Source organism: Chiloscyllium plagiosum, chromosome 4 (genome assembly GCF_004010195.1).
Source record: "Chiloscyllium plagiosum isolate BGI_BamShark_2017 chromosome 4, ASM401019v2, whole genome shotgun sequence".
Classification (NCBI taxonomy): domain Eukaryota; kingdom Metazoa; phylum Chordata; class Chondrichthyes; order Orectolobiformes; family Hemiscylliidae; genus Chiloscyllium; species Chiloscyllium plagiosum.
Window position 1 is genome coordinate 14,548,122 of NC_057713.1, and position 13,374 is coordinate 14,561,495.

The 13,374-nt window shown below is 39.4% G+C and overlaps 1 protein-coding gene across 1 annotated transcript in view; it reads left to right on the forward strand.

The window, feature by feature from the left end:
* The window catches only part of LOC122548766 (piezo-type mechanosensitive ion channel component 2), a 746,345-nt gene that overhangs the window by 588,973 nt on the left and 143,998 nt on the right, over window positions 1-13,374 (forward strand). The window contains exons 25-28 of the mRNA XM_043687533.1: window positions 2,141-2,345; window positions 3,403-3,504; window positions 6,553-6,718; window positions 7,674-7,917. Coding sequence (XP_043543468.1) covers window positions 2,141-2,345; window positions 3,403-3,504; window positions 6,553-6,718; window positions 7,674-7,917 — 717 coding nt within the window. The remainder of the gene's footprint in view (window positions 1-2,140; window positions 2,346-3,402; window positions 3,505-6,552; window positions 6,719-7,673; window positions 7,918-13,374) is intronic.

A 13,374-nucleotide genomic window follows, 5' to 3' on the forward strand; every position in this document is an offset into this window, starting at 1 on the left:
GTTTAGGGTGAGAGGGGAAAGATATAAAAGAGACCTAAGGGGCAACTTTTTCATGCAGAGGGTGGTACGTGTATGGAATGAGCTGCCAGAGGATGTGGTGGAGGCTGGTACAATTGCAACATTTAAGAGGCATTTGGATTGGTATATGAATAGGAAGGGATATGGGCCGGCTGCTGGCAGGTGGGACTAGATTGGGTTGGGATATCTGGTCAGCATGGATGGGTTGGACTAAAGGGTCTGTTTCCATTCTGTACATCTCTGTGACTCTATAACTCTAAGACCAGGTCAGAGGCTTAAAATAATGTGGCAGGCAACTCACCTTCAGACACTGCAAAGCTTGTCCACCATTTACAAAGCACAAGTCACGAGTGTGTTGGAATACTCCCCACTTGCCTGGATGAGTGTAGCTTCAAGAAGTTTGACAATATCCAGGACAAGGCACCCCTCCCCCCTTGACTGGCACCAGATCACAAACATCCAACACCCTCCATTACTGATGCTCAGTAGCAGCAGTGTGTACTACCTAGAAGATGTATTGCAGAAATTCACCAAAGATCGTTAGACAGCATCTTCCAAACCCACAATAAGCTCATGAGAAGGACATTGACAACAGATACTTGGGAACACCACAATTGTTTCTCACTGCCACTGGGTCATAATCCTGGAATTCTCTCCCTAATGGCATTGTGGGTCTACCTACAACACACGTGCAGCAGCAGTTTCAGAAGGCAGCTCATCACCATTTCTCAAGGGCAACTAGGGAAGGGCAATAATGTTGACAAGCCAGCGATGCCCACATTCCACGAAGGAATTTTTTAAAAATGAAGGTATTTCTATTATTGTAATTTAAATAACAATCAGAAGTATGAATCTGGGCTTACTTTATACGTTCCTTTGTATTGGAGAACAAAACTAAGAAATTTACAGTGCCCCCAAGATTCTTTCATCTGAATGTAACTATCATTAATGAAACATTTGATATGAACCTTGTCTGATCTATAAGGCTTAAAACTACAAAATAGACATTCACATTAGATTTGTAAGTTGCTTATATACGAAGTAATTTTATTTCACAAGCTGTCCAGAACATTGGGTGGAATATTCTGTCCTCTTTAGCTGTGTGCTTGGAGGTGGGAAAAATTTTTAACTAGGCAGAAGATATGTGAACACATTACTGTCTTCACAGCTTCACCTTTGATAAGTAAAGGAAGGAGACACCCAAGGTGACCTTCCTGCCTCACTGACCCTTAAATGGACAATTAATAAGCACAATCATTAGTATTAACTCAGTCATTTATGGGTCTGTCATCATTAGACATGTATGACAAGTAAACATTACGCTGCTTGCTATCTCCCAGAGCACAACAGGGCACTGGTCATTCCTTCGTTGGGATTCAGTGCCTGACTGAGAGACAACAGCATCAAGAAGAGGAGCTCCCACTGAGAGCCACCAATGCCTTTGCTGGTGCCCTAATTTTCTCTATACCTGACTACCTAACAGTACCCACTCTGGACCTGCAGCCTGGATCACGCCATTATCCTGGGCTTCTGGTCGGTATCTTTCCTCCAGAAACCACTACCTCCCTGATGATGTTGCTGAACAAGAGAGCCTCCAGCCTCTAATTGTCAGACAGATCTCAATATGTGGTTTTACAATCCCGTTGTCCAAATCCCAGGAAACAGCCCACCATTAGCCTTTTAACTGCATCATTCCTCATTGTTTGGCAGGCCTTTCCCAAAGAATGCACTGCAAGTGTCATGCTGTCTGTCTGGCCAATAAGTAAAAACTCCATGGTTCAGATTATTATGTTAATATTATCAGAATTTTTCTTGGAGCAGATACATACCTATGTTTGCCAATCCAACCTGTGCCGTATGTTGATAAAAACACTGAATGGAGGAATAATTCACCTTTGTCTCACTCACAAAATTTTTAAATAGAAAGCAAGTAAACGTCTACCAAAATTCAGCTGTAACCTCTGCCCAATCAATGTCCAAATTTTGGGCCTTTTTATTAATGATTTATTTTATATAAGGCATTGCAAGTTAAATTTGGAATTTTACAATCCATCTCTGTTTACTACATTAGTTTGCAAGTATTCTTTTTTGAGTAATACCATTTCTGTTTGTTTTTCCACAGATATGTTTTTTAATGACTGTCAATGTGATTGGCCAACGAATGGATCTGTATGCCATGTTTCATGCCTTTTGGTTATTTGCATTACTCTATCGACGCCGCAGAAAAGCCATTGCCGAAATCTGGCCGAAATACTGCTGCTTCCTAGCATGCATTTTGACCTTTCAGTACCTACTTTGTATTGGCATCCCACCTGCTGCCTGCAAAGGTAGAACTGTTGTAATTGTTGAGTTATTGTAATTAACATCAGCCTTTCTTTGAATTAATTTATGTATCATATCACCTGTGAGACATTGACGCAGCATTGGAGGCTGAGGGGTGACCTTACAAAAACATGAGGGGCATGGATAGGATAAATAGACAAAGTCTTTTCCCTGGGGTGGGGAAGTCCAGAACTAGAGAGCATAGGTTTAGGGTGAGAGGGGAAAGATATAAAAGAGACCTAAGGGGCAACTTTTTCACGCAGAGGGTGATACGTGTATGGAATGAGCTACCAGAGGAAGTGGTGGAGGCTAGTACTATTGCAGCATTTAAAAGGCATTTGGATGGGTATATGAATAGGAAGGGTTTTGAGGGATATGGGCCGGGTGCTGGCAGGTGGGACTAGATTGGGTTGGGATATCCAGTCGGCATGGACGGGTTGGACCGAAGGATCTGTTTCCATGCTGTACATCTCTATGACTCTAAATAACCATTTGTAAAACCCATTGATCAGAGGGCTAACGTTGTACAATAATAATTAGTACTCTTGATTTTGCTGAAAATGGGAATACATCATAATTCTTGTATGTTTATATGTTTATTGTAGATTGAAATGCACAGTTCTGATTCAACTAGCGCAGATGGATTTACAGTGAGATACTTGCTCAATTAATAGTGTCCTGCAACAGTTTTCATGATTGTTTCTCTTCCAACATTTCTTGTTAGTTACAAGACCTAAATGACTAAAGTTAGAACTCTATGAAGAGGTCATACTCAATTTGGATGGAGACCAGTGTTCCTTTAAATACAAAATAAAATTGTTGAATTCTGATGTAAAATATCATGAGCTGAGATAACAGTACTCTGCGCAAAAACTTGAGTAATACATTACTCCCACTATTCACAACTGAATTGACAATAATATTATTTTTGTCAGTCTTTTTCATTTCTGATTGTAGTGACAGCGATGAAATTACCTATCAAAATGAAATGTAGACAGATCTGTTTCATTTCCCAAATAAATACCAATAGATATGTTTCACGGTACTTTGATTGTATTGCAGAGTATCCATGGAGATATGCCAGTGCCAAAATCAACTCAAATTTTATTAAGTGGTTGTACTTTCCAGACTTCATCACAAATCCAAATCCGATGTTTCTCATTTGTGAGTACAGAAAATGTTTTGAAAGCATTAGTATGAGGGACTGAATTCAGAAATAAGACATAACTGGTGTGTGGCAAACAGTGCTCTATCTGGATGTAAGTTTGCTCACTGAGCTGAAAGGTTCGTTTTCAGACATTTTGTCACCATACTAGGTGACATCATCAGTGAGCCTCTGGTGAAGCACTGGTGTTAGTGACCATTTTGATTTATATGTTTAAGTTTTCTTGTGTCGGTGATGTCATTTCCTGTGGTGATGTCAGTTCCTGTAGTGATGGCATTTGCTGTTGTGATGTCATTTCGTTCTTTTTCTCAGAGGGTGGTAAACATCAAGTAGCCACAAAAAGACATGACCCGCTCTGACTAGTATCGTTACATACAGATGAGGAAGGACACCACTTTGATTGGGACAACACATCTACCTAGGACAAACCAAACAGAGACACATGCAAGAATTCCTAGAAGCATGGCATTCCAACCGGAACTCTATCAACAAACACATTGACTTGGATGCCATTTACCAACCTCTGAGAAAAAGAACAGGAAATTACATCACCACTGGAACTGACATCACAACTCGAAATGACATCAACAACACAAGGAAACCTAAACACATAAATAGAGAACAAGTCACTAGCACCAGTGCTTAACCAGAGGCTCACTAATGATGTTACCTAGTATGGTGACAAAACATCTGGAAAAGAATCTTCCAGCTCAGCAAGCAAACTTACATCCAGAACCTCAACCTGAGCTACAAATCTTCTCAAAACGCGCGAAGTGCTCTATCTTGCAGTGTTTTCTAATATATCTCCCATTTTTATTTAATACCTTCTGCATTTTCGCATTCACACATAATCTACTTGCATGCACAACAAAAAATCTAACTTCTACTGTATGAACAAATACTTATAAATGTTTATTGCACAAATGTTGGGTTTAAGTTACGTTTGCAGGAGAATCGATGTTTCGGGCATAAGCCCTTCGGGCTTATGCCAGAAACATCGATTCTCCTGCTCCTCGGATGCTGCCTGGCCTGCTGTGTTTTTTTCAACTCTGGTCCACATTTTTCAACTCTGGTCTCCAGCATCTGCAGTCCTTACTTTCTCCTCCTTTAAGTTACGTTTAACATATTCACTGCCATTTTGTATCAAAGTAGCAAAACATAGCTCTTTAGCAAAATGATCGTAACTTTAACATTTTCTTTCAAATGTGAAAATATTTGAAATATTTTTTCTGGTATTTATAATATAATGGCATAGATTTGGTCAACTAAAATTGTCTTTTATTGTCATTAGAGGCTAAATCTAAAGCACATCAAGTATCCCAAATTCCAGTTACAGGTCGTTCCAAATTGACAAAATCACTGTCACTTAAGAGAAATTTAGTTTACTTTGAATGGCTGCAATGGCTTTAAAAGATAATTTAATATTTTAAATATTTCTGCACTAGTTCTGGAAATTGGCATTTTTACTTTTTCAACAACTGTAATAATTCAATAAGATGCTTATAACAACTGAGAGCTATATGAAATATTTATGAATTTCTAGCAACATATTTCTTAAGTTTTTAATATTCATCCTGCTAAGAAATTTCTTTTCACTGAAGTGTTGAAATTTTCTACATCCATGCTAAAATGCAAAAATGGGGAGCACAATCATTTTATACTGCTAAATTTAATGTAGCCTCACAACAAATTTTTTGAAAGGGTATATAACTTTATTTAAAATCAGACTGCACAGGAATGAAGAAAAACAAAAGTTGCATTGCCTTTGACAATAACACAATGAAAATATTCATAGTTAACTAGGATAATTTACATGTTTCTGTAAATTCTTTGAGAAAATGTACGTTTCTGCTTCTTTTCAGTCACTAGCTTGATACTTCATTCTTTCTACTTACAATACACCTGTTAAGTGCAAATCATACTATGTAATGCTAACATTTATTTTATAATTTCAGAATTGTTTTTTATCTGATACCTACCAAAATAGTTTGTTTGATTGGATTTATTTCAGTAACTGAAGCCTGTTCACATACATTAGAGAAATTAACTCCACATACTTACACTGTCAAGAAAAGCAGATAAAGTTTATGCTTTCATGATGACTTAAGTATCTACGCAAGAAACATATCTCAATTGCAAAATGGTTTACACAAATACAAAATAATAATTTATCATCGCAATCAATTAACAAAACATTATCCTGATGTGGAATACTTGGAACAGCAAGTAATAAGAGCTGGTGTCAGCCAAATAGTCTGCTGATCCTGCTGCAGAATTAAATAAGGATGTGGCTGAATTTCTAAATAACTGTTTGCAACATCTCTATTTTCCTTGATTTCATTTGTGCCCAAGTATTTGTTCATCACTGACTTGAATGTACTCAATAACTGAATTTTCAAGTCTTTTGAAGTTGAGAATTATAAAGAATCACACATCTGAGTGAAGAATTATCTTGTAAATTCCTTCTTAAATAGTTGACATATGATCCTGAGACTAATTCTGGAATCTCCAGCCAGGGTATTTAAGATTTTTAAAATGTTTTTAATCAACCTGCTCAGAGTTGCTATCACCACCTTTAGAGCAGGGGAAACTTGAACATGGGTCTCTTGGTCCAGAGGTAGGGACACTACCACTGTGTGACAAAAGCTCCCAGCCAGGGAATTAATCTGTCAATTTCTACCCAGTCAACACCTCTAAGAATTTTATATATTTTTTACATTGTGCAATTTTATAAGCTTCATTCAGTCTTTTAATCTCCAGTAAATATGAATCCATTGTGATGTGGGTTTTTTTTACCTGTGGTTTCTCATATTATTAGACTTAATCCCAGTGTGGGTTAGAAAGTGGAATGCGTAAAATAAAGACAATCTGTATGGGAGTGCAACAATGAAAGGAAAATTGATTGCTATACCAGGTTGTCTCCTTAAAAAAATCATATAATTTGTACCTTCAAATGTTGCAAGTACATGCAAAATCTCTTTTTTACATAATAAATATCGTTCAAAATACAAAAGTAAATATCAGATGTTTGTCTTGTTGATATTTAGATGACTTCATGATGTTGCTGTGTGCATCACTGCAGTGGCAGGTATTCGAAGATGAAAACCGAGCTGCAGTGAGAATAGTTGCTGGGGATAATGTAGAAATTTGCAGAGATTTGGATGCAGCCACATTCAGTCAACATAATCCAGTGCCAGACTTTATTCATTGCAGGTAAAACATGAACCCTGATTGCTATCTTTCATATTTAGTGAGAGATAAGTGTTTATTCTAGCAAGAGGTTTCACGTGGTCCATATAATAGATCATATATTATGTTTGTTGTAACATAATGTTTCAAAATATGTATAAATCACCAGCAATTAAAATGAATGTTAATTCATGTTACAATCCTGTCCATACAATAATTACACTCTTGTGTAATTACACAAGAATTATTGATGGTTTGCAATCCTGTTAGCAATGGTCCATAATACCTTTATAAAGATGCAAATGTTATTATCAAACCTGATGTTCTGCTGAATTGATGGAAAGGATGGATGAGCAAACACCAAGACCAAAGCAAAGTTGGCAGTGTAGTCATCCATTCTTGGCAAGGTTTATGCTTGAGCCATTTTGAGATTTGGACTCATTTTCATACTTCCAGTGATGTTTTTATTATAATACTAACCCTTAGGCAGAAGCTAAATAAATCAACAGATAAAGTTGCAATATGGTATGCATCTCTCAATAATATTAGAATTATCTCCTGAAATGTAAAATCTTTCAAATATTTTGAAATCCTTAAGAACTTATATTCTAATTGATTTGGCAGTCTAGCTATTGAATTTATTTGCATTACATTTTACCTGCTATTATTGACCATCTTTAAATTCTGTTACAAGGTAAGATACTAAGTTAACCTGAAGCTTAACTTTTAAAAGTATAAACAAATAAAAGACAAGTTCAGGACTAATTTCAGGAAATAAAAGATGATTAATACCTGTAACAGTCTTCGAGATAATGCAGTGGACTCTTGAATTATAGATATTAAATATTGTGATTGGGGAATGCAGATTTCTGTGAAAAAAAAGCTAAAACAATGTATGTCCCTAATTGCCTGCCTCCTCTGTACTGATATTTATGATCTCATGATTGAAATTTCATTGTTTTCTTTCCTCAAAATACAGATCCTACCTGGATATGATCAAAGTCATTGGATTCAGTTACCTATTTTGGTTCGTGCTTACAATCATCTTTATCACAGGAACAACACGAATCAGCATCTTTTGCATGGGCTACCTTGTCGCCTGTTTTTATTTCCTGCTCTTTGGTGGAGAGCTATTACTAAAACCTATTAAAATAATCCTCCAATATTGGGACTGTCTTATTGCCTACAATGTTTTTGTGATCACAATGAAGAACATTCTTTCTGTAAGTAGTGAATGACAAGCTTTATCTATAAGCAATTTTGAAGAATATTTTTATTTTGTTGTTGAAATATGTACCATTATTATTACATTGTTGAGGCAGTTATTTATTGGGGTAATTTCATCAGATTGATCAATATTCCAAGTCAGGGCCGATTTTGCTGGAAAAGATGCAGGTTGAAATATTTAAAAGGTAGCAGTCAAAGGACCTCAGACCTTGCAATTGGCAAGCAGGTTTTGAAGTCCTTCATGGTTGTAAGGAGCAGGGACTAGAGAGAAGATAAGGAAATGCCCACCGCTCTATACTGTGGGGTCCTTTCAAAGAGTTTAAAAAGGCTTAAATTACAATAGGGGACTGTATAACTGAGGATATAGATACTGTTTTCATAGAATCCCTACAGTGTGGGAATAAACTATTTGGTACAACAGGTCTAACTCTCCGAAGAGCATCCCACCCAGACCAACATTACTCTCCATCTCCCCTGATTAACACACCTAGCCTACACTTCCCAAACACTATCAGCAATTTAGAATGGCCAATTCACCTAACCCGCATTTTTGGACTGTGGGAGGAAATCAGACCAAACCCATGCAGACACAAGGAGGATGTGCAAACTCCACAGAGACAGTCGCCCCAAGCTGGCACTGAATCCGGGTCCCTGGCACTGTGAGGCATCAGTGCTAACCACTGAGCCACCATGCTACCTGTGTTTCTTCCCTAAAAATATGAATCCTGAAGGTTGTGTTGTGTGACAGGTGCCAGAGTTTTGTTTACATTCATGAGACGTGAGAATTGCTGGCTCAGCCAGCATTTATTTGTCCATCCCTAGTTGCTCCTGATGTCTTGAACCCCTGCATTTCTTTTGATGCAGATACACCCACAATGATGTATGAGAGGGAATTCAAAGATTTTGACCCAGTGACACCAAAGGAATAGCATTATACTTTGTGGTCATGATAATCAGTGACTTAGAAGGGAGCTTGTAGGTGGTGGTGTTCCCATTTATGCACTGCTGTTGCTTTTCTAGATGGTAGTGGTTGTGGGTTTGGGAGGTGCTGTTTAAAGTTACTTTGTGAATTTCTGTAGGACATGTTGTAGATGGTACACACTGCTGCTTCTGAGTGTTCGTGGTGAAAAGAGTGGCAGCGGATATGGTGCCAATCAAATCAGGAGGTTTGTCAAAGTTGTTGGCAGTGATCAGTCAAGGGAGTGGACATGTTGCTATATGGTACAATGTTACGTCAATCTTTCACTTGTGTCATGTGTATATGCAGCAAACATGGAGTGTGCATTAACTAAATGACAATTCAAGTCAAAGAAATCACACTTCAGCCTGGGCACCTAGGCAAGAACCCAAGTCTAATTCAAGAATAGCCTGTGGCTTCAGTTCAGGGGTTTGGGTATCACCACTGGAGCACTTGGGATCAGGTTCAGGAATGTCTCTGCTTAGAAGGTGAGGATCCAAATGTCTGGCACCCTGCAATTTGTCTTGGCTCTTTCTGCCCAGTTGTTGCCTGTTTTCTCTGGGAATGAGACAAAGGAAAGAATTGAGTGAAATAAAAATGCTGAAACTGCCAGTACAGGTGGAAGAAAGGTGGTGAGGTGTGCAAGTAGACAGTGCAGCTGGCATGTAAGGTTGGTGGTGTGAGGAATTGGATTGGTAATAATAAAAGAAGATGTTGATGCAGAAGTGAGAATGGTAGACTATAAGTAAACATTGAAGCCATCCAGGGTTAGTGATGTCTGGGAATTGGATGAGTAAAAGTCGGAAGATGTTGCATGCAATAGTCTGAGTGGTAGAGTATGAGCCTTGGTGGAGGGTGTATGCAGTAGCAGAGATAGAGTGAGTACAAGGTAGCAGAGAGGCGATGGTGGCACTTACCCAGGCAGAGTGGAGGAAGTCAATGACTGTTTTCACACACTGTTTCTTCAGGCTGCTGAATTTCTATTGATTCGGGTGACAACTTTGGACCAGGATGGTAGAGTCTGGAGTCATGGCCTCCTATGCCGGTCTTGTGGGAAGAGGATATCCCTCCTCTTTGCTATTGCATCCAACAGAATCTCTAGATCTCTCTCTAAAAAGCAAGATGTCAATTTTTGCTTGTCTGCCATGTTCAGGGAAAAGGTCACAAACTATGTAGAGCATTGTTTGACCAATGGTCTTTTAAAGGTGACACCAGTGCCAGGGATGCTGGAATATCCTGTGATATCTTAGCAGTGTAAGCACGTGTGGCTGCAGTTAGTGGGAGATTTAGGCTTGAAGGCAAGTCTGGCTCATAAATATAGATTACCGAAAGTACTTAAAAAGGACTTCAATTTTTGAAACATCAGGGAATTGAGAGCAATGAGAAGCTGGCATGAAAGAGGAATTGAAGCTTTGGGAAGATCAGCCATGATTTTATTAAATGGTGGGGGCAGGCTTAAGGGGCTGAATGGCCTACTCCTGCCATTGGTCAGAGCATTGAGTACAGGACTTGGGAGGTCATGTTGAAGCTGTACAGGACATTGGTTAGGCCACTTTAGGTATATTGCATGCACTTCTGGTCTCCTTCCGTTTGGAAGGATATTGTAAAACTTGAAAGGGTTCAGAAAAGATTTACAAGGATATTGGAGGATTTGAGCTACAGGAAGAGGTTGAATAGGCTGGGGCTGTTTTCCATGGAGTTTCGGAGGCTGAGGGGTGACCTTGTAGAGGTTTATAAAATCATGAAGGGCATGAATAGGATAAATAGACAAAGTCTTTTTCCTGGGGTGGAGGAGTCCAGAGCTAGAGGGCATAGGTTTAGGTTGAGAGGGGAAAGATATAAAAGAGACCTAAGGGTCAACCTTTTCAAGCAGAGGGTGGTATATGTATGGAATGAGCTGCCAGAGGAAGTGGTGGAGGCTAGTACAATTGCAACATTTAAAAGGCATTTGGATGAGTATATGAATAGGAAGGGTTTGGAGGGATATGGGCCGGTTGCTGGCAGGTGGGACAAGATTGGGTTGGGATATCTGGTCGGCATGGACAGGTTGGACCAGAGGGTCTGTTTCCATGCTGTATATCTCTATGACTCTAATGCCTGTTGTGGCTAGTATTTCTCTTGGCTTTTGTTATCCTTTTTCTGTGCTTTGCTGCAAATGTTTTGTCATCACTCCCCATCTCACCACGGCTGACTGCATATTCAAATATATCTTGAATACTCTTGAAAAAAGACACATTATTTGAAGTTTTTGTCTTGCATTCATCAGGACAATCCACAAGAAATATCGAAGTATAAGGAAGTTAACATTTAAATTGAATGAAACAGGAGTGTGGATAAGTTAGCAAGTATACTCAGATTCCAAATATCCTGGAAAAGTGCAGTACCTCAAGAATTTGAACAGCAGAAAAAGTCAGCTGTTTACAGTAGCAACACAAGTGGTGTTTTCACTAACAAGATACTGAATGTATTCCTAACACACGAATATTCTAGCCCTATTTCACAAATTCCACAGAGACCAATTCCTCCAGCTATCATTTACTGAACTGCCTCTAAGGAAGGAGCCATAGGCCTTCAGAAGAAGTACCAGCAAGGCTAGCTTCTCCGCCATCCACCTGCTCAAATAATGACACCTTGACGCACAGTACAGCTATAATCGACAGCTGGCTAAGGAGAGAATGTCCAGGAGCAGGCAGTGGAAGTATTGCTGGAGACTAGGCAACTGCTCAGCCCCAGGCAGATGATGATCTCATGGGTTAGCCATTAACAGCTTGTTAAAAATGCACAGTCTGACACAGGAGTGGCAGACAGGTTTGACAGAGACACTCAGGAAGCTAGATTGATGGCAGTAGGTGTCCGCCAGTGGCCATCTATACTGTGCTGGCTTTTGCTTGCATACATATTGCTGTTTCTTTATTTCATTGCTGATTCAGTGTTTACTAGGTATGTGTACAAATCTGCACTCCATTCTTTTAGCCATTGGTGTTCAGTATCTACGACAAGACAAGGGATCAAAGGACCTTGAACTCACTCCAGATGTTCCTTCCTTACATGGATACGGAGAAGTTCCAGTTGAAACCCAGCTGGAAGGCAATCCACATGCAGGTCTCTCAGTAATCTTCTCCTGAGACATCCAGAGATACTTGGGCCCTCAACCCTGACTGTGACCTTCAACCCTGTGGAAACTCAAGCCAAGGAGGGTGAGCCTGCACTTGGCCAAGGCATTCTCAAAATGTGTGGACTATCAAGTCACCAGAGTCATTTGCCCAAAGCACTAAGACCAAAAGTCTTTTTTTAGGGAAGGCTTACTTGACATCACTTGAGGACCCATCATTACACCTAAACATATTAGGAAGGAAGGGAAAAGGAAAACCTTCTAAGCAACATAGATAGCATGGATGCCACTTCATTGTAAATAGGATATCACATTTGTCAATATATATTTACATTGCTACATTTACTGTGACTACGGTACAAGAATGAATCTGAAGAGACTAGCTATTATTAGCATCAAATGATGGAAAAATCATATTTGAAGGATTGCTATTCTTTCCATCTATGAGCCCTCTGTACTTTCATCTCATCATGAGGACAGCTTTTACTGGAATCTGCATCTGGAGGCTGCTACACATCTGCTGGAGACTACTGCTGGCCCTGGGCTTCTAGATGGATGTGTACCTTAACCATTTTTGTGGTGCACATAGCACAGTGAACACAGTGATGACAATGAGCTCTGTGTATGGATACATTGTTGATGGTTCCAAAGAGGCAATATGGAGAATATCAAAAATAAAGCAGCTGTTTAGTAGTGTGATGCATCAGCAGTTACAATACACACAAATAACAGTTGTCATTGAAAAAATGCAACAAAAAGGCTTCTACCGAGGACTGCAGTAAGATGCCCCTACATGGACCTTTTATATAATAGACCTGGTTCAGATATGCGCTATTCTGGCTATACAGAGAGTGCAACAAAGGTTTACCAGACAAGTGTACTGTGCCAGCTGACCATAGTCCACCTTGACTTGACTAAGGACTAAGATCATAAGATGTAGGAGCAGAAGTAAGCTATTTAGCTCATTAAGGTCACTGCACTATTTAGTGAATTAAGGGATGATCTGATAATCCTCAACTCCACTTTTCTTCCTTTCTTCTATAAACCCTTACTGATTAAAAATCTGTCTTGGTTGAAACTTTATTGCTGGAACAGCACAGCAGGTCAGGCAGCATCCAGGGAACAGGAGATTCGACGTTTCGGGCACAGGCCCTTCTTCTGTCTGTCAGCCTAGACAGCCCTCTGCAGTTAAGCATTTTCCAGATTCAGTACCCTCTGTGAAAAGAAACTCCTCATCTTTGTCTTAAATGTTCGACCCTTATTCTGAGACCCTCATCCTAGACCCTCCCACAAGGGGAAACAACCTCTCTGCATGCATCTTATAAGTCCCCTATTTCAATAAGGTTGCCTCTCATTCTTCTAAACTCCAATGAGTAAGGCTCA